This window comes from Myxocyprinus asiaticus, chromosome 32 (genome assembly GCF_019703515.2).
Source record: "Myxocyprinus asiaticus isolate MX2 ecotype Aquarium Trade chromosome 32, UBuf_Myxa_2, whole genome shotgun sequence".
In the NCBI taxonomy this organism is placed as follows: domain Eukaryota; kingdom Metazoa; phylum Chordata; class Actinopteri; order Cypriniformes; family Catostomidae; genus Myxocyprinus; species Myxocyprinus asiaticus.
This window is the reverse complement of record NC_059375.1, coordinates 6,557,138-6,584,620: the sequence shown is the minus strand read 5'-3', so window position 1 is coordinate 6,584,620 and position 27,483 is coordinate 6,557,138. Positions and strand designations below refer to the sequence as shown.

The window sequence follows — 27,483 nt, the reverse complement described above, 5'->3', positions numbered from 1 at the left end:
TCATGTTAAGTGTGAAACAATTTATTTTGAATATATTTGGTGATGACAAAGCAAGTTAAAGAAAAAAAAAAAAACTGCAAAATACAGTCTAACATCTACTTCCAGAGTTTCTTGATGGACATGTTTTTCTCACTGTCTTTCTGCATCACCTATGAAAATACAATAAAATTATAAATTAGCGATGTACATGGAAACAAAACATTTTCAACAATTAGGCATCAATTGGCAGTATAAAACATTGTAACAATAGCAAAATCTGTTTTCAATACCTTTGCTACTGCCATCTCAAAATCTTCTTGGGTAACGTGGACTCTCCTCTCTCGCAGGGCGTACATCCCTGCCTCTGTGCACACACCCTGTTGGAAAGTACAGATAAAAACAGCTTACAAAAACTGCCAAACCTGCTGTTTTCTGTTCCGCACCAAAAAAAAAAGTGCACATTAAAGACATTTGTGAGTACACCATTTCATCCTCACAGAGTGATGCAAGTGCAGCCATTGACCTCACCTTGACCTCTGCACCAGACGCTCCAGGCATCAGCTCAGCAATCTTACGCAGATTAATGCCACGCGTCAGGTTCATTTTACGGGAATGTATCTTCAGAATGTCCAAACGGGCCTGCAGAAAACACCACACCATTATGAGGTTACTGGCAGTATTTATGCTATATAAATACTAGAGACCACAAAACACTGTAAAAATAATGGATGTCAAAAGTACTTGTACTCCAATATAAAGTTGATAATAAAATAAAGTAACTTTACCAGTCTTTCAACAGAATCAGTAATACCAACTCAGTTACACAGAAACAAAAGGGTAACACTTTGCAATAAGGTTACATTAGTAACATTAGGTAACATTAGTTAACATGAACTAACAATGAACTATACTTTTACAGCATCTATTAATGGTTTGGTTAATGTTAATTTCAACATAGTAATACATGGTATCTGCAGGTTTGAAGGAATGGAATTTAAGACTTTTTAAGGCCAAATAAAAGAAAATGTAAGACCACTTTCGCAATAATGAAAAAAAAAGTTTACATATTAGGTTGAATAATTAATTAGCAGGTCAATACAAAACCTACTTGGATGTCTCTGGATGTTAATTATATTATATTGTGCATTTATGCGTTTTCTTTTTTAAATAATATAAAAACTCTAAATGTCATGCATTTTTTATGAATATATTACCTAATGTTAACATATAAAACTTTTAGTGTCTATGGGTCTGTTCAAAAACTATCGCCTGCCAACATAGGCAGCTGTCTTCTGTGCAGCATCGTTACTGGAGTGATGCCTCATTAGAGAGTGATTTGGAACACTCTTAATAGGTGGCAGATATTCAATACATGTGACGTGAGATGAATGACGCAATATTCTAATGAGCATAAATACGCATATTAGACACACATTTTGGGTAAAATAGTCAGTTTTCTATGATATTAAACAATTTTCTAACAATACTTTTCAATATTGAATGGAATATATTTATTATGGCAATTTATCTTACTTCGTCTGCCATCTTGGATTTATTTTTACACCGAGCTCATCGCGGTGCATTCTGGGATCGCCTATGAAGATCCATACGAGGATAACTTAGAATGTAGCCAAAACCAGATATCTTATGCAGTGCCGGTCCTACCTCATATGGCACCCTAGATGAGACCCTCCAGTACCCACACACACAATATGTATAAACCCAAACTAGCAAAACATGAATTATAACAATGTTGGGAAGAAATATGCAAGTGCATGTTATGGCTTCTTAAGTAGGCATCATAAATGGGTATCACTATATATAGGAATAACTTTAATGTAAAGTGCACATAAACCAAGTCAAGTGGTCTACACTGCCCTAAAGATCTATGCATATTGTACAGTGTATTTCACAGCAGGCACATTTATAGGCTTTCATCATTACTGGGGAGTCTGGGGCCCATCAAGTACACAATCTTTTGTACTATGATGTTGTATTCATTTCTGGTGATTTTAGGAGCATCATTTGAACATTTTCTTTAGTAGCCTATATATATATATATATTGTGTAGCATTAATAAATAGATTAAAAACATATTGTCACCTTTTCACATTACACAGCACAAGATGAAGTTTATCAAAGTTACCTTTCTCAAAAGCCTGCTGTAGCAGTATCATGGCACAATGATAGTACAATATGGTAAAGCCTTGGTATTTTTATTAGATACAGTAGGCCTATATCATGGTATTTATATGGAAGGCTACTCCATATGGAAGGATTGTTTTTGGTACTTTTAAGTGCTTTCATGCAATGTAAGTGTTTTGAGACACTTTTATTTAGAAAGTATCTTTACCTGCAGTAGATAATCATTCACAGGCTGCACTCGCACATGATCTTCAATGGCAAATGACTGAAAGCAGCTGCAGGTTTTGTTTCAATGAATTGTACGTAAATATTCACTTCTTTCAGCATTGTTTTTGTTCTCTGTCTTCTAAAGACAAATTAATTGAGAAGAACCGACTCAAGGCTAATTAATTCACGCATCACTTCGATTCACGAGCCCCGCGCTCATGAGTCTATGACCGTGTTCACAGTGGAATACTATCCATACCACAATTTTTTTTTTTTTTGCAAACACAGGTATAACAGAAACAGTAATAGTATGGTAGTAAGGCATTTAGTAACAGTCTATCTGTTCCATTGGGGGGGCACCACAACACATCATCGGAACACACAGGGCACATTTTGTTCAACACAGTTTGAACACATACTTATTGGCTTGGTAGATCGGCGCCCCCGAAGTGATGCCGCCCTAGGCGCTCGCCTATGTTGCCACCCTGATCTTATGAGCCAGCATAATTAAGATACCTACCTTTTGGAACAGCCTTCACATCGGGAGTGCGCCTGTGATGCCTTAAAATGCTGCCTCCGAAGGAAGCTCACTAGGTTTTGGAACAGACCCTATATGTACTAGTATATATAGAAATTAACATTAAAAATCTAATTCATTATGAACGCTGCCTAGCAAGTAGCCTAAAGTATGTAGCCTTCATTATTACCCTTCTCTTTAGTGACGTGTTTCCCTGCAAGACGTGATGTAATCATGTGCTGAATAACATTTACATTGTAGATAACTTTAACAAATACTTTAACAGGTAGTTAAAGGGCAGTTCATTCAAAAGTGAAATTTCTGTCATCATTGCTCACACTCAAGTCTGTATGAATTTCTCTTTGCCATGAAAAAAAAAAAAAAAAAGTTAAACAGAATGTTAGTCTCTAGCGATGCTCCGATCGATCAGCCACCGATTGGTATCGGCCAATATTTACGTCCTATGACTCAATCCGTGATCAGTAATTTGGCCGATTGCTCATGTTGCAAAAGACGCACAGCTCCTTAAAGACATCAGCAGCACTGTCATGGTATCATGGAGTGTGGGGAATACTGGCATAGTGTTGTAAGACAACAAACTTGATTCAGCAGTTAAAAACGATGCAGTGGGAGAGGTATGGCGAATATGAAAATTTTGTGTACTGTACTGTTAACGTGGCATTTCACGCACAAGGCAAATAGAAAACAGTGTGAGCTGTGAAACGGTCCTTATTATCGTTCATGGCGGCAGCTTCTCAGTCTCTGTACTGAGAAGTAATCTCAGTAATAACGCGAGTTACAAGATATGGTGTAATTCAAACAGCTTTATTAAATGCAGTGCTGTGAAAAAGTATTTGCCTGATTGCTTATATTTTGTGTATTTTTCCTATTTAATTGTTTTAGATCTTCAAACGAGATATAACATAAAACAAAGGCAACCTGAGTAAACACAAAATACCATTTTCAAATACATATATTTTTTATTGAAGCAAAAAGTTATCCAACACCTGTCACCCATGTGAAAAACTCACTGCCCCCTCAAACTTAATTGCTGGTTGTGCCACCTTTAGCTGCAGGCTCCTCATTAAAAGTTCAAGCAGCAACAAGTGAAAAATTAATTATAAATAGCCTACAAACATCCAACTAAATGAATGGCAGAGAAGAAATGTATAAATATAATAATTGTTAATACAATATTAAGATACCATAATGTACTAAATATAATGCAAAAATAAAATAGAAATAAAATAAGGAATAACAACAATAATTTTATGAAATAATGACAATGACTCAATAACCAAAAATGTCACATTAAGTTTAATTGCACCTATGGGTTATCAGTGTGTCTTCAGTTTGACACTTAGCTTCATCTTAATATAGAGAATATTTTGTTAGCCTATACTTGATTTAAAATCTTTTTTTTTATAAGACTTTTAAACTTTTGAAACTTTTTTTGTCACCAAAAACTAGGCCATGGAAAGAGGAAAATTCAATTAATAGTGACAGTGTGTAGAAAGCTTACAGATAACCAGCTATGACAGAGATCTTGATAAAAGGTGAAATGATTGGGATCGGTATTGGTTGATCAGGTGACAAGAAGATCAGTGATCGGTATCTGCAGTAAAATCCTGATCGGAGCATCCCTATTAGGCTGTCACCATTCACTGTCACTGTACTTTTTTTTCCATTCAATTAAAGTGAATGATGACAAACTAAAATTCAACCAAACATCTCCTTTTGAGTTCCACTGAAAAAAGAAAGTCATACAGGTTTGGAACAGCATGAAGGTGTGTAAGTGATGACCATTTTTATTTTGGGGTGAACTATCACTGGTACAATTCAATACACCCCAGTTACATTAAATACGGCCATATGACGTGAAAGGCGGCAAAACTAGACCGCACCAACCTTGCGCGCTTGCAAATTGCAGCGTTGACAGCTTTGTTGATTATAAACAGGAGCAGTAGTTTTATTGCATTGCTTACAGAAACGCAGTATAATGCTATTTGTATGTTGGATTAACAGGTTTATGAAGATTTATACATCTGTAACATCTTAATCCTTTTTCGGATGGGATTAGTTTTCTAAATGATGTTAGAGTTACAATTACTATCACCCAACGTCTGTGATTTATGAAGGTTTATACATCTGTAACATCTTAAGCCCTATTCAGATGCTATTAATTTTCTTAACGATGTTCGAGTTACAACTGTTATTACCTGACGTCTGTTATTTCATGTACCAATTCGGACGGGACTAAGATCTCTGTGCTTATTACTGAGGTGGTACTGTCTGTTTTCTAGATGTGGGCGTTAGAGAAGTTAATGTGCTCTGGATGCATCAAAATCACATTGAACACATTGAATTAATTTAGGTGATAAAATACATTTTGAAACAATCTTTTAAAATTAAATTACTTTCATTTAATTTTTATATATTATATTAAATAACTAATTATAAAAATCTTAAAAGTAAACTTCACATACATTTATAGAAGTGGCTGCTTACAATAAACCCACAGAAATAAATGAGACTTATCTGTGATTAAGTATGTTATTATAACATTACAATATATCTGCAAGCAGCGATGGCGCAGTAGCTTAGGCCCGTCATCGCCACCTGGTGGCTCTAGGAAAACAAAGCATGGTGGCCGCATGCATTTGTGAGGACTATTTCAAAGTCACACAAAGTGTCACACTTCCTGTTGTCAGTTGGTGGCGCTATGGCCGTGACCCATAATAGCCGCATAAATGTGATCAGCCCCCATTACCAAAAATACAGCTGAATTTTCATTAAAATCATACAATGCACACAGAAGATACAAGGAACTTCATGTTTCACCTTTTTGCCCTTAATTTGTCTCGCCATGGCAACACCATTCGATATATCAATCGATTTTTTATATGTATCACTTATTTATTTTAAGAATGTAAAATGTCAAAATAATAGCAGAGAGAATTATTTATTTCAACTTTTATTTCTTTAATCACATTCCCAGTGGGTAATAAGTTTACATACACTTTGTTAGTAGTATTTGGTAGCATTGCCTTTAAATTGTTTAACTTGGGTCAAACATTTTGGGTAACCTTCCACAAGCTTCTCGCAATAAGTTGCTGGACTTTTGGCCCATCCCTCCAGACAGAACTGGTGTAACTGAGTCAGGTATGTAGGCCTCCTTGCTCGCACATGCTTTTTCAGTTCTGCCCACAAATTTTCTATCGGACTGAGGTCAGGGCTTTGTGATGGCCACTCCAATACCTTGACTTTGTTGTCCTTAAGCCATTTTGCCACAACTTTGGAGGTACACTTGGGGTCATTGTTCATTAAAACTACACAGTGCATCCGGAAAGTATTCACAGCGCTTCACTTTTTCCACATTTTATGTTACAGCCTTATTCCAAAATGGATTAAATTCATTATTTTCCTCAAAATTCTACAAACAATACCCCATAATGACAACATGAAAGAAGTTTGTTTGAAATCTTTGCAAATTTATTACAAATAAAATACGAAAATAATCACATGTACATAAATATTCACAGCCTTTGCCATGACACTCAAAATTGAGCTCAGGTGCATCCTGTTTCCACTGATTATCCTTGAGATGTTTCTACAACTTGATTGGAGTCCACCTGTGGTAAATTCAGTTGATTGGACATGATTTGGAAAGGCACACACCTGTCTATATAAGGTCCCACAGTTAACAGTGCATGTCAGAGCACAAACCAAGCCATGAAGTCCAAGGAATTGTCTGTAGATCTCCGAGACAGGATTGTATCGAGGCACAGATCTGGGGAAGGGTACAGAAAAATGTCTGCAGCATTGAAGGTCGCAATGAGCACAGTGGCCTCCATCATCCGTAAATGGAAGAAGTTTGGAACCACCAGGACTCTTCCTAGAGCTGGCCGCCCGGCCAAACTGAGCGATCGGGGGAGAAGGGCCTTAGTCAGGGAGGTGACCAAGAACCCGATGGTCACTCTGACAGAGCTCCAGCATTTCTCTGTGGAGAGAGGAGAAACTTCCAGAAGAACAACCATCTCTGCAGCACTCCACCAATCAGGCCTATATGGTAGAGTGGCCAGACAGAAGCCACTCCTCAGTAAAAGGCACATGACAGCCCACCTGGAGTTTGCCAAAAGGCACCTGAAGGACTCTCAGACCATGAGAAACAAAGATTGAACACTTTGGCCTGAATGGCAAGCGTCATGTCTGGAGGAAACCAGGCAAAGCTCATCACCTGGCCAATACCATCCCTACAGTGAAGCATAGTGGTTGCAGCATCATGCTGTGGGGATGTTTTTCAGCGGCAGGAACTGGGAGACTAGTCAGGATCGAGGGAAAGATGAATGCAGCAATGTAGAGAGACATCCTTGATGAAAACCTGCTCCAGAGCGCTCTGGAGCTCAGACTGGGGCAAAGGTTCATCTTCCAACAGGACAACGACCCTAAGCACACAGCCAAGATAACAAAGGAGTGGCTCCGGGACAACTCTGTGAATGTCCTTGAGTGGCCCAGCCAGAGCCCAGACTTGAACCCGATTGAACATCTCTGGAGAGATCTGAAAATGGCTGTGCACCGACGCTCCCCATCCAACCTGATGGAGCTTGAGAGGTCCTGCAAAGAAGAATGGGAGAAACTTCCCAAAAATAGGTGTGCCAAGCTTGTAGCATCATACTCAAACAGACTTGAGGCTGTAATTGGTGCCAAAGGTGCTTCAACAAAGTATTGAGCAAAGGCTGTGAATACTTATGTACATGTGATTTTTTTTCATTTTTTATTTTTAATAAATTTGCAAAGATTTCAAACAAACTTCTTCCACGTTGTCATTATGGGGTATTGTTTGTAGAATTTTGAGGAAAATAATGAATTTAATCCATTTTGGAATAAGGCTGTAACATAACAAAATGTGGAAAAAATGAAGCGCTGTGAATACTTTCTGGATGCACTGTATGCAATTTTGCCTTACAAAATTTGTGCAGAAGCACCAGACTTGAGCAATCTGATGGCAAAGTTGTCACGGCGACTCTCGTATGCGTACATGGACCTTTTGAGTTTAGAGGGATTGACAGTTGGCGCTGTCGTGCGCAGGGTTAATGCGCACATTTTTCTTTTTTCTGTTTGTTTGGTTCGGGGGGGAGAGTTTGGGGTTTGATTGGTGCAATAATGTTGGAATGTGGTTTGTATAATCTTGTTTTTGACACAATTTATTTTTTCTATTATATCAAATGTCACATGTTAATATGAGGGGATTATCTCTCCATGTGGAATGTGCATGGGTTTGGGCACCCTATAAAAAGGTTATTTCTTTTCTTAAATGTAAGAAATATGATATAGTGTTTCTTCAAGAAACACACCTTTCCCAGCAGGAAGCTGAAAAATGTGGGAAGATATGAGGTGGACATGTTTTCTTTAGTGCGGGCTCAATTAAGAGCAGGGGCGTCATTACATTGATAACATCTGCAATTCAAATTTCTCTAACAGATCAAAGATAAATCAGGAAGAGTCATTATAGTTTTAGCAGAAATTCAGGGGCAAAGTTTGATTTTGGCTAATATTTACGCACCTAATGCTGATGATCAGGGCTTTTTTATAGATCTTGAAGGGATGTTGCAAGCCGCTGGCACCCCTCATGAGATAATATTGGGAGGAGATTTTAATCTATTGACGGATTCAGTCCTTGATCATAGAAGTAAAAGTGTATAAGCCCCCTTGAGCAACAGTGACACTTCACAGGATGTGCAAACATCTTGGTCTTACAGATATATGGAGACTTTTGAACCCATCTGGTAGAGACTATACATTTTTTTCATCAGTCAATAAGATTTATTCTAGAATAATTTTTTTTTATTTATTTATTTTTATATCCAAGTCCCTCATTTCATCTGTTGATGATTGCTCAATTGGAAACATCTTCGTCTCAGATCACGCCCTGGTGAGTTTAGATGTGTTGCCACAAACTGAGAAAAAGTAATCATATAGCTGGAGCTTTAATGTATCCCTTTGGCAAAATCCTGATTTCCAACAAATGTTAAAGGCTGAAATCAATGTTTATATGGAGACCAACTGGTCCTCAATATCCTCTGTGGGTGTGGCTTGGGAGGCACTTAAGGCAGTTCTTAGGGGTCGGATCATACAGTATGCCTCATTCATCAAAAAATCCAAAACACGAGAACTCGTGGAGTTGGAAGGGAATTAAAAGTGCAGAGGCAGAGCTGAAGCGCAGAATGTCATCTGATGGCCTCAGAGAATTAACACGATTGAAATACAGATATAATACTATTTTGTTGTGGAAAGTGGAGCTTTGGTTATTCAGGGCAAGACAGTCATATTTGGAGTCGGGGGACAAAGCAGGAAAACTTTTGGCTAGATATATAAAGCAGAGAGTGTCTTTTTCTACCATTCCCTCAGTGAAATCTGCTGGTGGTGAAATATTTACCTCGGCCATTGATATTAATAATGCTTTTAAAGAATTCTATTTTGATCTCTATAGTTCCACATCTTCGTCTACTGATGAAGATATTAGAAACTTTGTGGAACCATTAGATCTCCCTAAACTGCCGACTGAGCAAAAAAATTATCTTGATTCTGAGATAAACTTGGAGGAGCTTGATGAGGTAATTAAGGCCTTGCCTACAGGCAAGGCTCCGGGGCCTGACGGCTTTTCCTCTGAGTTTTTCAAATCTTATGCTACAGAACTGGCTCCACTTTTGTTAGAAGTTTATACGGAATCATTAAAGAATGGAAAGCTTCCTCCAACCATGACGCAAGCCCGGATCAGTCTGATTTTTAAAAAGGACAAAGATCGAAGCAAGTGTAAAAGTTAAAGCCCAATTTCCCTGATCCGGTTAGATGTAAAAATTTTGTCACAAATTCTGGCTAATCGATTAAGTTATGACAACACTTATACATATAGATCAGGTGGGGTTTATTCGAGGCTGTAGCTCTTCTGATAATATTAGGCGTCTCATCAATATCATGTGGTCCGTAGCGAATGATCAATCTCCGGTCGCTGCCATCTCTCTTGATGCCGAAAAGGCGTTTGATATGGTAGAATGGGATTATCTTTAAGATTTTGGAAAGGTATGGGTTCGGGAGTACATTTATTGGTTGGATTAAGTTACTTTATAGACACCCTTTAACAGTGGTGCAAACAAACGGGTTAATTTCAGATTATTTTACTCTGGATAGGGGCACCCGGCAGTGTTGCCCTCTTTCCCCATTAATGTTCTGTCTTGCCCTGGAACCATTAGCAGCCGTGATAAGAAAGGAGGATGATTTTCCTGGGGTGACGGCGGGAGGTGTGGCGCATAAACTTCTGCTTTACGCAGATTATATTTTATTATTCGTCTCCGACCCTACTAGATCTATGCCTTGCCTCCACAGAATTATTAACTCCTTTTCCAAATTCTCAGGATACAAAGTCAATTGGTCTAAATCCGAAGCTTTGGCTTTGACAGCGTACTGATCCAGTAACAGCCTTCCAGCCGGGTGCCTTCCAGTGGCCCAAACAGGGAATTAAGTATTTGGGAATTGTATTCCCAGCAAATTTGTCTGATTTAGTCAGAGTTAATTCTGATCCCTTAATAAAAAGGTTTTCGAATGATGTGGACAGGTGGGCTTCATTACACTTATCGATGATTGGGAAGGTTAATGTTATTAAAATGAATTGTATTCCAAAATTCAACAACCTGCTACAGTCTCTCCCTGTAGATGTCCCCCTCTCTTATTTCAAGCAATTTGATAGCATAGCGAAGTCCTTCATTTGGAATGGTAAGCGTCCCAGGTTAAATTTCAATAAGTTGCATAGGCCGATTGACAATGGTGGGTTAGGCCTACCAAAGATTTTGTTTTATTATTATGCGTTCGGTCTTAGACATTTGGCTCATTGGTCGCTTCCACCTGAGAGAACCCCTCCCTGGTTTTGTATTGAAAAGGAAGTTCTTGCCCCTATCTCGCCACTGCAAAGCCTTTCGATTAAACTAGCCAGAGAGGTTAAGTCGCACCCCGTTATTTTGCATTTGCACTCAATATGGACAAAAGTGTCCAGTGTGTTCTGATAGTTTGACATTTATTTAAACGTAGCCTCGAGCATATGGCTGAACCCTAAACTATGTATTAATAAGTCCCCTTTCTGTTGGTCAGATTGGATTGTGAGGGGGGTTAAATACACTTGGTGACCTATATGAGAGTGGAGTATTGAGATCTTTTGAAAATTTGATTTAACATTTTGGGATTCCCAGATCTCAATTTTATAAGTATTTTCAGCTGCACCACCTGCTCTGCTCTGTTTTTAGGAGTAGCATACACCCCCCTAGAGCGGCAGATACTCTGGAAGTGGTGATTACTGCTTTTGGGAAGGGTCATGAGGCATCATTGTATTACTCCCTGTGTAATTCAGAGTCTGGGGGACAGAGCTTTAAATTCTCTCAAAAGATTATGGGAGGAAGATTTAAATTTGTTATTGGAGGAGGGAGTGTGGGTTAGGATTCTAAAAAACAAAGTCTGCATCTAGAGATGCAAGGGTTCGCCTTATGCAATTTAAGATTTTACATAGATTTTATTGGACCCCCTCTAGATTGTATAGGCTTGGTTTTAAGGACACACCCATCAGCTGGCGATGCCATTCTGAAGATGGAGACACCATCCATGTTTTTTGGGGGTGCCGTAAGATCCAAGAATTTTGGCTGAAAGTGCAAAGTTTTGTGTGTGATGTGTTGGGCACTCAGGTCTCATTCTGCCCCAGACTCTGTATTTTGGGAGATAGGGAGGTCATGGATTTGGAGGATAAGTACATGAAGGACTGGGTTTTGACCAGTGTGATGATTGGTAGGCAGGTTATTTTGAGGAGTTGGAAGTCGGATGGAGCACCCTCGTTCCCGGAGATGTGAGCGGAGATGGGGAGGGTGGCTGCCTTCGAGGAGGGGTCGAGCATAAGGATGGGGGTTAGGGATTCTTACAATAAGAAATGGGGCAATTACTTAGCATTTTTGGGGGAATCTCGAGGGGCGGTGAAGGGAGTAATTTAGAGTTTAGTTTTTTTTATTATACTTGATTATTGTATTTTATTTTATGTTGTTGTTTTAGTTTTGTGTTTTTTTTCTGTGTGTGTGTGTCTATAATCTGTTGACCACAGGGGTGTTCGTGGGGGGGTCAGGGTGGGGTGAGTTTGGTAGGGGGAGGGGATATAGTAGGGGTTTAATGTTTAAAGTGTTTGATTCAATATATATATATATATGTTGTTGTATTTTTTGTTAATTTATGAATCAATAAAAATGTTAATTAAAAAAAAAAAAACAAAAAAAAAAACATCATTTTCTGTGTAATTTCATATAAAATCTGAGGCTTTTATTTGTTGGTTATAGTATCAATTTATTATCGATACCGAGGTACCAGGGCTGGTATCATACCGAAGCCAAAATTTTGGTATCTGAGCAAGCCTAGTCAGAATAGGGCTTAAAGTTCAGTAAAAATGTGCTTCCTCACTGAGGAGTGGGAGAGAGAGAGACAGACAGACACACGGAACAGCTGATTCTGCTGTTTTAAGTGTCTCCTCTATTAATGCCCCTAAATTTAAGGCCCCCGCAAACTAAATTTAAGACTTGAATTTATTTAATATATTTAAGACTTTAAGGACCTGCGGATACCATATAATACATTCTTAAAATCAAAAGTTGTATGTTAACATTAGCTAATGCACTATGAAATAACATGAACTAACAATGAACAACTGTATATTAACTAGCATTAACAAAGCTTAATAAATGCTGTAAAAAAATATTGTTCATTGTTAGTTCATGATACCTAATGCTTTAACTGTTAACGAATGGAACCTCATTGTAAAGTGCTACCAAGTAATGTTGTGCACCTATTAAGAAAATTGTGGTAATAAGGAAGACCTTAGCAGATTTGTTTTATATTTGATTTCTTTCATTTTTGAACTTTTACTTGCTGTTTAATACCTGAAAACTTCCAAGCACTACTTGCTTAACTTGCATCATTGTTCTATTGTTTTTACTATTGTTTCTATTGTAATTTTTTCCTTGTTCTATGGTTTATTACTGGCCATTATGCTTGAAAAATTACTAGAAAAAAAATGGATGCTTTAAAAGCATAGGCATCAGGACAGAGCTACATTTGTCCGATGTGTTTCATATAATCTGATAAGGGACTTACCTCTTCATTAGGAGGAGGAAATTCAATCTTCCTGTCAATGCGGCCTGGTCGAAGAAGGGCAGAGTCCAGAATATCAATTCGGTTTGTTGCCATGATAACCTGCGGGAAACAAGCATATATACCGTAAATGTAGTTCATTATGGGAAAATCATAAAATAATTTTTTGAAAGTCAAACTAAAACGCCAAGTCTTAAAAAGCCCACAAGCATAACATAATCTCTCGGTCTTTTACTGTCAGTGAAGTTGACAGCACACAGGTGACATGTGTTTGCTCACCTTGATGTTCTTGGTGGCCTCGAATCCATCCAGCTGGTTGAGAAGCTCCAGCATAGTCCTCTGCACCTCACTGTCTCCTCCTGATCCTCCCTCCAGCCGAGATGAGCCGATCGAGTCGATCTCATCCATGAAGATGATGGAGGGGGCATGTTCTCTGGCCATGACGAACAGTTCACGCACCATACGAGCTCCTGGAATGAACAAACATGAAAATGTTGAATCAATGAGGACACTACAGCTTAATTTTCTGTAAAGCTCCTTTGAAACAATGTGTACTGTGAAAAGCGCTATACAAAAAAAAAAAAAAACTTGACTCATACAATAACAGTCAAAATCCTGATTGCAAAATTATACTGTTTTAAATAACAAAAACAAAGCTGAAAATGGACAAAATTTTGAGACAGTTCACCCAAAAATTCACAATTCACCCAGTATTTTTTGCATTGCACTGCTGCCACACGATTGGCTGATTAGATAATCGCTTGAATAAGTAGGTGCACAGGTGTTCTTAATAAAGTTGTCAGTGAGTGTAAATTACCTTCTCCAATAAATTTCTGAACCAGCTCTGATCCAGACACTCTGATGAAGGTGCAGTCAGTATGGTGGGCCACGGCTCTAGCTAACAGGGTCTTTCCTGTGCCAGGAGGTCCATACAGCAGCACACCCTGCACAGGAACAAACATGCAGGTTACATAATATGAACCAGATCTGCTGAGTACTAGATCTACTATTGACAAGGTTTAATATTTGAAAACATGACAGATTAAATTGATAAGCAGTGCTATGCAATTTACCAGCTATGCCAACATCCAGTTCTATTACTCACCTTAGGTTGTGCAATTCCAAGAGCCTCGAAGAGTTCAGGGTGTTTGACTGGCAATTCGATCACTTCCTTGATCTCTTTGATTTGTTTGTCCAGTCCTCCGATCATCTCGTATGTGGAATCGGGCACTTTCTCCACCATCATTAGCGAGACGAGTGGATCCACTTTGTTTGGCAGGATCTTGTGCAATGTGTAACTGTCATTTCGAAGTGCTACGCGACAATTTGGAGTTACCTGGTAGAATGTAGGATTTAGGTCACCATTCATAAATTAAATATAGCTGCAAGCAGCAATTATCTGGGCCAAGCACAGGAATGGCAAAAAATTAGTGAAAATTGCATTTTTGTGAAGATTTTAGGCAAACTGCTCAAACAGCAATGAACAGAATCACTTGTAATGTATTAGACATTGTTCTTGGCATCAGACAAAGAGTCTATCAATGACAATAGAATAAAATTATCTAAAGTTATTAACATTTTTAGAAACATCTTTATGATTTGATTACAAAATAAGTCTTGATGCAGCATGATACATATTATCGTATTTCAATTATTTTATCAAAATACACTCAGATAGATGTGAACTCTCTTTCATTTCATAATAAAATTGATAAAATATTTAAATACAACAAATTAAAATTAAATACATTCCTTACAAAATGCTGCAAATGTTTTCTTCTTTAGTTGTCATATGAACAATCAGGCAGTAAGTATACTGAAGTGCTAGTTTAGCCTGTTAACTGGCATCATCCCATATGCTTTTTTAGCATTTTTTTTTTTTTTTTTACAGTTGAAGTCAGAAGTTTACATACGCTAAGTCTGAAGTCATTAAAACTCATTTTTTAAACACTCGACAGATTTCATATTAGCAAACTACAGTTTTGGCAAGTCGTTTAGGACAGCTACTTTGTGCATGACACAAGTAATTTTTCCAACAATTATTTATAGACAGTTGTCAGAAGTTTACATACACTAAGTTATCTGTGCCTTTAAGCAACTTGGAAAATTCCAGAAAATGATGTCAAGCCTTTAGGCAATTAGATTTCTGATAGGCTAACTGGCTAATTGGATTCAATTGGAGGTGTACCTGTGGATGTATTTTAAGACCTACCTTCAAACTCAGTGCCTCTTTGCTTGACATCATGGGAAAATCTAAACAAATCAGCCAAGACCTCAGAAAGAAATTGTGGACCTCCACAAGTCTGTTTCATTCTTGGGAGCAATTTCCAAATGCCTGAAGGTACCACGTTCATCTGTACAAACAATAGTACGCAAGTATAAACACCATGGGACCACGCAGCCATCACACCGCTCAGGAAATAGATGCATTCTGTCTCCTAGAGATGAACATAGTTTGGTGCAAAAAGTGCAAATCAATCCCAGAACAACAGCAAAAGGACCTTGTGAAGATGCTGGAGGAAACAGGTAGACATGTCTCTATATCCACAGTAAAACGAGTCCTATAACGACATAACCTGAAAGGCTACTCAGCAAGGAAGAAGCCACTGCTCCAAAAACGGCATAAAAAAGCCAGATTACAATTTGCAAGTTCACATGGGGACAAAGATCTTACTTCTTGGTGAAATGTCCTCTGGTCTGATGAAACAAAAATTGAATTGTTTGGTCATAATGACCATTGTTATGTTTGGAGGAAAAAGGGTGAGGCTTGCAAGCCGAAGAACACCATCCCAACCGTGAAGCATGGGGTGGCAGCATCAGGTTGTGGGGTACTTTGATGCAGGAGGGAGTGGTGCACTTCACAAAATAGATGGCAACATGAAGGAAAATTATGTGGATATATTGAAGCAACATCTCAAGACATCAGCCAGGAAATTAAAGCTTGGTCACAAATCGGTCTTCCAAATGGACAATGACCCCAAGCATACCTCCAAATTGTGGCAAAATGGCTTAAGGACAACAAAGTCAAGGAGTGGCCATCACAAAGCCCTGACCTCAATCCGATAGAGTGGGCAGAACTGAAAAAGTGTGAATGAGCAAGGAGGCCTACACACCTGACTCAGTTACACCAGTTCTGTCTGGAGGAATAGGCCAGAATTCCAGCAACTTATTGTGAGAAGCATGTGGAACGCTACTCAAAACGTTTGACCGAACAATTTAAAGGCAATGCTACCAAATACTAAAGAAGTGTATGTAAACTTCTGACCCACTTGGAATGTGATGAAAGAATGTTTTCTACGAATATATGTCAGGAATTGTGAAAAACTGTGTTTAAATATATTTGGCTAAGGTGTATGCAAACTTCTAACTTCAACTGTATATTTATGCAACAGTGCTCTTTACTCATCTCTATCGCCTAAAAAAAAAAACACACATTATATATTCCTAAAAAAATTTATCAACACCATGGAAAGAACATAATGAAACAGTTACGCCAAATAAGGTAAATAACAGCTTTAACAGCATTCAGTATCTTAATCTCTAGCATTGACAGCTGAATGCTGAAGGGTCCAGAAAGGAAACTAGTTTAAATATGTTTGTAGATTAGCAACAGCGCCACCTACTGTACAGGGGTGAAATAGTTTTTCTTTCTTTTTTTACTGCCTCTGTGTGAACAGACCTTTCATCAGATGTTTGTCTCACAAAACTGTCACGGATTTGGTGTGACAATTACACCAATAATTGTATAATATAATCTGGATAAATTTGAAAACGGCATTTTCGTTTTCAAAACACTTCCCGTCCACAATGCCATTTTCTCATCCACACTGAAAATGCTAAAATCCCATTACTGCACATGCAGGAAAAGCAGCGTGGCCCTGTGTCATTTCCATGTACGGTCTGAAACACAATTGTTCTCATGTTCCGCTGCCGGACAGCAATTCTTAGTAAACTTCCCGTTAGAAGGCATGCAATGTGAAGGTTGTACAAAGTAACATTTATCAAAATAACACCATCAAAGTGGATAGTAGGCACAACAACGCCCCTAAAACATGGGCATGCATACAAATGCATCATCATTTTCGAATATCTCCATTTTCCATGTCCACACTACAATGCGAAGACAGTGTTTTCAAATTTATCCACTTGGGAGAGAATTTTCAAAAAGCTTCATTTTCGCTAGACAAAAACGGCATCTCAGTGTGGATGGAAGGCCAAAACGTAGCGAAATTAATGCATTTTCAAATGAAAACGTATTAGTGTGGACATGGCCTAAGAGTGCATAATTTGTTTCCCTTATCCATTTGTGTGAGCAGAAGGGAGCACATACATTTTAAAATAAGTGCTGCCTGGGTATTTCAGGCTTGCTTAGTCTAAAGTCCCATGTTACGCACAGAATCTTTTTTAGTGACTTTTTCTTGTTGATTGGTATTTTGTATTTAAAGCTTTTTTTAAGTGTAAGCTTAAAGTAATGCTTTCAAGTTATTTTAATAAGGAAAATTTAGAAAATTTCACCAAACAATTTGGGCAAATTAGCTCAGAAAAGATGACTTGAGCTGAAAGGAGTAGTCTGCATCCCTGCTAGACACAACTTTTTGCATCTGATTACTCTCCTCCTAATGATTCAAATGGACCTCTTACATTAGAACTCCGCCCATTACAGTAGTCACCATCTTGGATTATGACACTTATTTTTTCACTACTATTCCTTCAAACTTAGTTTGATTTGCCTAAACAATGGCTCAAAACAATCTCCAGACTGAGCCGCACGGAATGAAACAGAAATGACTTTAACTCTTGATAGAAGTTAAAGCTCCGTCCCCCAAACTCTGGATTAGCAGGGAGTAATACACTGATGCCTCATGACCTTTTCCAAAAGCAGTAATCACCTATCCCAAAGTATCTGTCACTTTAGGGGGGGTGTGTGCTATTCCCAAAAACAATACAGAGCATGTGGTGCAGCTGTAAATACCTAGAAAACTGAGATCTGGGAATCCCGAAATGATGAACCAATTTCTCAAAAGATCAACACTCCACTCTCATACAGGTCACCGGATATACTATCCCCCCCCTCACAATCCGCTCTGACCAACAGAAAGGGGACTTATTAACCCGTAATTTAGGGTTCAGTCATATGCTTGAGGCAACATTTAAATAAATATCTGAATTAAGGGGGCCTGGGTAGCTCAGTGGTAAAGACGCTGGTGAAAATCCGTTACTGGGCAGTATGCTGTCAGAGTCAAAGCTTCGGATTTAGACCAACTGACACTGTAACCTGAGAATTTAGAGAAGGAACTAATAATCCTGTGGAAACAAGGCATAGATCTAATGGGTCAGAGATGAAAAATAAAATTTCATCTGCGTAAAGCAAAAGCTTATAAGCCACACCTCCCGCCATCACCCATGGAAAATCCTCCTCCTTTCTTATCGCGGCTGCTAATGGTTCCAGAGCAAGACAGAACTATAATGAGGAAAGAGGGCAACCCTGCCAGGTGCCCATATCCAGACTAAAAGAACCTGAAATTAATCCATTTGTTTGTACCGCCACTACCGGGTGTCTATAAAGTAACTTAATCCATTCAATAAAAGTATTCCCGAACCCATACATTTCCAAAATCTTAAAAAGATAATCCCATTCTACCCTATCATGCGCCTTTTCGCCATCAAGTGTGATGGCAGCGACCGGAGCCTGATCATTCGCCACTGACCACATGATATTAATGAAACGCCTAATGTTATCAGAAGTGCTACAGCACCGAATAAACCCCACATGATCTATATGTATAAGAGATGTCATAACTTAATCGGTTAGCAAGAATTTTTGACAATTTTACGTCTAGCTGGATCAGGAAAATTGGACGGTAACTTTTACACACACTTGGATCTTTGTCCTTTTTAAGAATCAGACTGTTCCGGGCTTGTGTCATGGTTGGCGGAAGCTTTCCGTTCTTTAATGATCCGTATAAACTTTTAACAAAAGTGGAGCCAGTTCTGTAGCATAAGATCTAGAAAATTCAGCGGCAAAGCCATCTGACCCCGGACCTTAATTACCTAGTCAAGCTCCTCCAAGTTTATCTCAGAATCAAGAGAATTTTTTTGCTCAGTCGTCAATTTAGGGAGATCTAATGGTTCCGTAAAGTTTCTAATATCTTCATCAGCAGACGAAGATGTGGAACTATAAAGATCAATATAGAATTCTTTAAAAGCGTTACTAATATCAATGGACAAGGTAAAAATTTCACCACCAGCAGATTTCACTGAGGAAAATGGTAGAAAAATATTCTCTCTGCTTTATATATCTAGCCAAAAGCTTCCCTGCTTTGTTCCCTGACTCAAAATATGACTCTTGCCCTAAATAACCAAAACTCCACCTTCCGTGAAAAAATAGTATTATATCTGTATTTCAAACGGGTCAATTCTCTGAGGCCATCAGACGACATTCGGCGCCTCGGCACTTTTACTATTTTAATATTCGTGCTTTGGATTTTTTGATGAATAAGGCATACTGTATGATCTGACCCATGAGGACTGCCTTAAGTTCCTCCCAAGCCATGCCCCCAGAGGATACTGAGGACAAGTTGGTCTCCATATAAACATTGATTTCAGCCTTTAACATTTGTTGGAAATCAGTATTTTGCAAAAGGATACATTAAAGCACCAACTATATGATTTCTTTTTCTCTGTATGTGGCAACACCTCTAAACTCACCAGGGTGAGATCTGAGACTAAGATGTTTCCAATTGAGCAATCAACAACAGATGAAATGAGGGACTTGGATATCAAAAAAAAAAAAAAAAAAATCTATTCTGGAATAAATCTCATGGATTGATGAAAAAAAAAAATGTATAGTCCCTACCAGATTGGTTCAAAAGTCCATCTGTAAGACCATGATTTTTACACATCCTCTGAAGTGTCACTGTTGCTCTAGGGGGCTTACACACTTTTGCTTCACTATGATCAAGGACTGAGTCCATCAATAGATTAAAGTCTCCTCCCAATATTATATCATGAGGGGTGCCAGTGGATTGCAACATCCCTCCAAGATCTATAAAAAAGCCCTGATCATCAGCGTTAGGTGCATAAATATTAGCCAAAATCAACCTTTGCCCCTGAATTTCTGCTAAAACAATAATGACTCTTCCTAATTTTTTTTTTATCTGTTTGAGACATTTGAATTGTAGATGTTTATTTATCAATATAATTACTCCCCTGCTCTTACTTGAGCCAGCACTAAAGAAAACATGACCACCCCATATCTTCCCAAATTTTTCAGCCTCCTGCGGGTAAAGATGTGTTCTTGAAGAAACACTACTATATTTCTTACGTTTAAGACAAGAAATAACATTCCTTCTTTTTATGGGGTTCCCCGACCCATTCAAATTCCACATGGAGAGAATCTGCTCATATTAACATTTGACATCTTTACATATTAGAAAAAATAGATTGTGTCAGAAATAAAATTATAAAGACCACATTCCAACATTAGTGTCACAGTCAGACCCCGAAATTCCCCCAGAACCAAACAAACAGAAAAAATAAAAACATGCACAATAATCCCGCAAACAACAGAGTCAACCGGCGTCCATCCCTCTAAACTCAAACAGTCCATGTACACCTACAAGAGCCCCCGCGACAACTTTGCCGCCGGATTGCTCAAGTCCAGTGCTTCTATACAAATTTTGTGAGAAAGAATTACATAACAGAAAATAATCTATAAAACAAACTCCAGCCGATAGGCAGAATAAACACAAAGAATGTGTAGATTCATTCACAAAACTGTCTCAAAGGTGTGATCCTCCACAAAACTCACACCTTTGAGACGTCTTTTTTTTTTTTTTTTTTTTTTGTGCTGTTTCCGCTAGCGGTGTGCTAGCGGAAACAGCACAAAAAAACAAAAAACAAAAAAAAAGACGTTCAGTTTCCTCAGTCAAACAAATGTTCAGTGAGCTGGCTGTTCATGAGTGCAGCAGATGCCCCAATCCTTCCAATGTCCTGCAAAAAAATACTCCACAAAATGAACTCCAGCCAAGAAGCATAAGCACAAAGAATGAGCAAATTCATCCACAACTGTCACAAAGGAGTGTTATTCCACAAAACAAACTCCAGCTGCTGGGAGGAACCAACAACAACAACAACAAAAAAAGGCGCCCAGGTTCCTCGGACGGTCAAGTGTATGTTCAGCGAGACAGCTCACTTGGAGGCACGTGAGAAACACACAACTTCCTTAGTCCATCAATTTTATGAAAGACATCGCGTGTTGTGGGCATGTAGATATTTTGCTGCCATCCATAGTATCTATTCTCATTTTTGGCCAGGAATTTCAGTGTAAAAGCGACCCTTCGTCGATGCAAAAGTTTCTTGAAGGAGTTTTATTCCACAAAACTTACTCCAGCTGCTAGGCGGAACCAACACAAAAAGAAACAAAAAGGCGCCCAGCTTCCTTAGACATTCAAGTGTATGTACAGCAAGTCAATTCACTTGGGGGCCACATGAAAATCACCAAATGGTTTACTCACCCCATTGTCTCTATGAAAGACAATGCTTGCTGCGGGCATGTAAATATTTTGCGGCCATCCTTAGTATCTATTCTCAGCTTGGCCGGGAACATCAGTGCAAAAGCGACCTTCCATTGATGTAATAGTTTCTTGCATTCCTTGAATCGATCACGTTTCTCTCGTCGAATTCACAAAGTCTGGGAACAAAGAAATGTTGTGATTCCTCCAAGAAAGTTTTTTTGCACTTCGCCTCGCGCAACACAAGATCTTTATCGGATGATCTCGGACATTTGGCCAGAATTGATCGGGCCTGTCTCCCTCAGCGGATCGCCGAGCCGGAACTCTATGAGCTCGCTCGATTTCCAGCTTATTGCCCGTTATGTCGAGCAGACTCGGGAAGAGCTCGTCTAGGAATTTTACCATAACTCTGCCTTCTTCATGCTCAGGAATTCCAACAATTCGGACGTTGTTTTGCCTATTACGATTCCCCAAATCCTCCAATTTTTCCCAAATGCGTTCCAAATCTACTTTGGTCTCTAGCGGGTTAGCAGCTAATTCCCTTCCGATGACTCCAGATAATCGATCCATCTTTTGCCGCTGAATTTCTTTTCTTTTACAATTTTTCCATTATCGGCCATACTGTCTCTCTGCCATATTGCATTTTATTTAAAAAGTTATATATCTTCAAAAGCATTTTTGGTCCAGCAAAGAACGGTTTTAAAAACTGTGCTCCTGTCGACCTCTGAGTCTTGCTGTTGCACTTACTACTAATACTTACTATTTACATTGCATAATTACTGATTAATTCAAATCGACTTGGCTGTAACAACATTTTCTCAGCATTCGTTTTTTTTGTACTCTCAGCTTGGAATGTCTCTTTAGCATTACTTAGATGTGTCAACTGAATGGCCCAGTGGTTCAAGCATTGGACTTTTGCTCAACAGGTTGGGAGTTCGAGCCCAGCAAAAATTTTGTTTACAATTTCTTCATGTTGTGCTTACAACAATATAGGCCGTACCTCACTGCATAATTCCTGATTCAATTCAAAACCTCTTAGCTGTAACAATATTTCTCAGTGATTATGTATGCTCAACTTGGAATGTCTCTGTGACGAGGAGGGTGGCATGGCCGGGCTGTAACGATGGACGCCCGGCGCTGAATCAGCCGGGAGAGGGATAAAGAGGAGCCGGGGACGCCAGTTCGGAGAGAGAGAGAGAGAGACGCACGCAGCAGTCTTGTGTGTGTGTGTGTTTTGTGTTATGCTGGAAAGCAGTTTTATGTTGTGTTTTGTTCATTTGTTTATTAAAATTCACGTTGACTGCTCAGCCAGTTCCTGCCACCTCCTTACCCATCATGTGAATCTGTTACATTGGTGCCAAAACCTGGGAAGGAGGAGGGATGCGCTGTTGGAGAGCCCTCGCCGCTGATGGAGTGTCGCGACACCAAGGAGGTATGGTCCGGTGGTACTGGAGTGGCTTGCCAGAAGGCGGTGGAGCCCGCTGCCGTCCGCTGGGCGGTGAGGTCCAGTGCCATCGCCCAGTGTCGCGGAGGACCGCTGGCTGAGGACCAAAGTTTACGTTGACTGCTCAGCCGGCCGCCTCCTCCTTGCCCATCGTGTAAATCCATTACAGTCTATTTGGCAACAGTCAGATTTGTTGATTGTGTGGCGCAGTGGTTAGTGCTCTGGACAACATTCCAAAGAATGTGAGTTCGACTCCACCAAAGGATGGTTTCAAAAATTGTACTTTGGTTGACCTTTGAGTCTTCATGTTTTTTATATTATAATGTAGGCTGTACTTTACTGCATGATTCCTGCTTCAATTACAACCACTTTGATGTACAAAAAAACACAACAATTTTGTACTCAATTTTTAATGCTATTACAAAGCTATGGTGATCACTGTGCTTAGGTCAGGCATGTGATCGGCTAAGCACAAAAAAGCAGGAAAATGTACCGAGCAAAGTGGGGGACATTAGTTTGTGCAGTACTAACTGAAGCAGTCAACGCAGGCTGTTTTAAACACGGATATGGCATGCAAGGCTACATTGCGATTTCATCTTAATTCATTCCATAATGCTGCATTAACGGATATCATACCAATGTCTCAGAGGTCAACGTTTGCAGTTTTTAAAAGAGTTTTGGATGGGTTTCCCCCACAACATGTGCTTACTGTAAGTGCTGCTTTTTACAACTGTCACACTGGTTTTTCCACATTGTGAAAATGACAATGAATAAAAATTTAATATTACATGTTCTTAAGAATGCCGACCTCTCTTTACTGTGTAGCTAGTATTATTTCTGGATTGTACATTTAAAGTTTTTACAGTGGTCTCCCAAAAACTCATCCATTTATTATTACATCCTAAACCCAAGTTAATTTCCCGATCTAAACTGAGAGAAAACTCGTCTAGACATATAATTTTCTAATGTCTGGACTGTATCTGCAGGATTTTATGATTACACATACAAGCAGTTTGACATTAAGTAGTTTGAGTGAAGATAACCGTCATGATTTCACTGCAAATATCACATCAGTAACACGTTAATTGCAGAGCTATTTTTAACCTGTCAGCAACAGTGGTAACGGTTCAAAGCCTTTTATATCCAATCATTTTATTTCTGTTAATGAATTCAAATAAAACTGTCTTACTTGAGTCGCGTGGCGCTATGCGAGGGTCGGACGTGTGAACGGCGAGCTCTGCACACTTTGCTAGTTTTTAATTTATTTTTGTGTTATAAACCTTATAAGCTTTTGGAAAGTGTCACGAGGCTTCAGTGCCATTCCTGGCTAATTCAGAGTTTAGGGGACTGGGTTTTAACATCTCTTAAGAAGTTATGGGATAGAGACTTGAATTTAGTACTGGAAGTTGGAGAATGAGGTAAGATTTTAAAAAACATCAAGTCTGCATCTAGAGATGCAAGGGTACGCCTCACTCAATTCAAGATTCTGCATCGTTTTTATTGGACTCCCTCCAGATTGTATAGGCTTTGCCTTAAAGACACACCCACTTGCTGGCGATGCCAGTTTATAGGATGGGAAAATAGCCCATGTTTTTTGGTCCTGTACTAAGATTCAAGAGTTTTGGTCGAAGGTTCAAAATTTTGTTTGTGAGGTCTTGGCACTCGGATCATATTTTGCCCCAGACTTTGTATTTTGGGTGATGGGGCAGGTATTAATATAATGAATAAACATGTAAAGAGCTGGGTCCTTACCAGCGTGATGATCGGCAGGCAAGTAATGCTAAGGGGATGGAAATTGGCTGGTGTGCCCTCATTTCATGAGTGGTGCACGGAGCTGGGCAGAGTAGCGGCATTCGAAGAGATGGCATATAGACAGCTGGGCAGTTTGGGTGCATTTGGGAAGAAGTAGGGCAATTATCTGGCCTTCTTAGAAGGTTGCCAGGGAGGAGCAGTGGAGAGAGACGAGTTTTATTAAAAATTATATGTGGAACCCTTTTTCTTTTGTTGGTTAATTGTATATGTTTTTGTTATGTCATCAAGTATTTTCTTTGGACTGTTTGTTTATACACTATCAGTCAAAACTTTTGAAACACTTGAATGAAATGTTTCTTATGATCTTAAAAATCTTTTGATCTGAAGGTGTATGCTTAAATGTTTGAAATTAGTAGACAAAAATATAATTGTGCCACCATATTAATTTATTTCATTATAAAACTAAAATTTTATTTAAAAAAAAAAGTTTTTAAAAATTGATGAATTGGACCAAATAAATAAAAGCAGCCAATAAGTGCCCAACATAGATGGGGACTCCTTCAGTACTGTTTAAAAAGCATCCCAGGGTGATACCTCAAGCAGTTGGTTGAGAAAATGTCAAGAGTACATGTCTGCAAATTCTAGGCAAAGGGTGACTACTTTGAAGATGCTCAAATATAAGACAGTTTTGATTTATTTTGGAATTTGTTTAGTCACAACATAATTCCCATAGTTCCATTTATGTGCAGTGGATTGTGCACTTAACTGTGGAACGGAAAGGCATCGGTTTGATCTTGTCTTTGGGTGGCTTTTGTTGTATGTCATGTACATGCAATGTGTTGTGCCTACTACGGTGCAATGCTTGCTGTTTCAGTGCTTGGTCCCATAATTGCAGCTATATTTTCTAGTTATTATTGTGATTTTGAGCGCACAATAAACTGCATCTGAGATTTCATTCATTTTAGACTCAGGTTAGCCTCTATTATGTGAGCCACCCTATCACAATAAGGAAAGACTAAGAACATTTAACACATTAAATACATCGATTTTTAAAACTATCTGCCAATTAATCGTTACCTGCTTTCTTCCAACGCTTAAGTTATCAATGTCTGCAAAATCCAACATTGGTCAACCTCTAACAGCATGTTGTGATGCGTCAAAGCTAAATGATTCCAATTAAAATCAACAAAGTTGTTTTCGCTGGATATGCTTGTCTACAGTTTTATGCTTTGTGCTGGATTTTTTTTTATACCACAGCATGAATTTACTGGAGTATAAACAGCAAAGCTAAATGTCCCTGACTGCACTATATTCCAAATTAAACTATTTTTTTTTTTTAAATCTAATAATAAATCACTTACATCATTAATATCAATGTTCTTATCCACATCCACAACAAACTTTCCTTCAGGATGCACCTATAAACAACAAAATTGTACAAGTCAATAACAATACCACAGTACAATCACAGATCTGATGATCCTCGCACTAAAAAAGTAAGAAATAGTGATTGTCAAACCTTGACCAGCACTTTCTTCTTGTCCATGGCTCTCACCACCTCTCCTACATATGATCCCTGCTCCTGCAGTAACTGCAGTTCCTCACGCAGAAGGCGCACTAAAACCAGAGACAACAATTACATCATTCTGATGTCATTTTTATACATCTAACTCAATGCACATGCAACATATGGACATCACACAGAAGTAAATTAACCAGCATAAACCCAAAAACATTACTGAATAAGTTGATGATCTTTACCCTTGGCATTTAACTCGTTCCTTTGAGCCTGCAGACGTCTAAGGTTTTGGCTTTTCTCATTTACTGTCAACTGAATGAAGAGTCCAGCACTTTTAGACATGATATACACATACTTCTCCTATCAAGTTTATATAATGTGCAACAGTCAATTCATAACATATTGTGAATGTTTTTACCTGAAGCTCCTCGATTTTTGACAGGTAATACTGTCGAAGACCAGATCCTCCTTTACTGTCCTCAATATCCATCTGCAAAAACAACAGTAGAGCACAATGATGATAACAATTATGAACTGAATGATGAATAAGCGTTACATAAATCACCCTGTAAGAAGGGAATGTGATGAGCTAATATTAAAACATATAGGCTAATTGGTTAATTAATCATCGGGAATGGTTTGAGTATTGATAGTTAAGAACAGGTCATGTTTTCTTGTAGATAAACAGAAAGTATGGTCAGAGACCTCGTTATGATCAGAGATGAGTGATTTATGTTATGATCAGCGTAACTAACTATCTATCTCGTTTCATGGTCAGAAAGAAGAGATTTTTCATGTCATAATCACTCAGTCTGACACAATGAGACAGCAAAGTCCGCTTGATTCGGAGTGAACGCGTCTTAAAATCATTCACTCCGTCATCTATTTCTCCACAATAAAGTAACAGCATGACGCATACATACACTGTGTACAGCCTACAGCACTAACACGTCTCACTCTGCTGGCAATGTATAAAGATTTAACTCAAAACGTCACTAACCTGCTCCATCGCGTCCTGTGCCATCTTGAATTGACAAATTTACGCTTATCAGTTTCGTAATTTCCGCTTTTTCTTCTTTGAGCAGGATAGAGACTGAAGGCTGTGCCCTCTGGCGCCACTTCATATTGGAGTAGTACTGCATCCCATTTGATTTAATCACAAGAAACATCCACAGTTTTCCTGACAAACCACTGGGAGGCGCCATGATGATACTGATTGCCGCTGGACTGTTTTTGG

The 27,483-nt window shown here is 38.8% G+C and overlaps 1 protein-coding gene across 1 annotated transcript; it reads right to left on the bottom strand.

Annotated features, from left to right (window-relative positions):
- LOC127422920 (26S proteasome regulatory subunit 8-like) lies at positions 1-27,345 on the bottom strand. Its single transcript, XM_051666774.1, has 12 exons — positions 27,247-27,345; positions 26,665-26,736; positions 26,489-26,558; positions 26,247-26,344; positions 26,089-26,145; positions 14,124-14,354; positions 13,836-13,962; positions 13,298-13,488; positions 13,022-13,120; positions 508-618; positions 270-356; positions 1-149 (listed from the first exon to the last, which is right to left on the bottom strand). Exons 1-12 carry the CDS (start codon positions 27,268-27,270, stop codon positions 96-98), a joined length of 1,221 nt encoding a protein of 406 aa, XP_051522734.1. The 5' UTR covers positions 27,271-27,345; the 3' UTR covers positions 1-95.
- Positions 27,346-27,483: the final 138 nt, after the last annotated feature.

Excerpts from the sequence above, each read along its gene's own strand:
- LOC127422920 (XM_051666774.1), bottom strand. The coding sequence starts at position 27,270 with ATGGCACAGGACGCGATGGAGCAG. Across the intron at positions 26,345-26,488 it reads GAACGAGTTAAATGCCAAGG|TGCGCCTTCTGCGTGAGGAA; the intron begins GTAAAGATCATC and ends CTCTGGTTTTAG. Across the intron at positions 619-13,021 it reads TTCCTCCTCCTAATGAAGAG|GCCCGTTTGGACATTCTGAA; the intron begins GTAAGTCCCTTA and ends TGTTTTCTGCAG.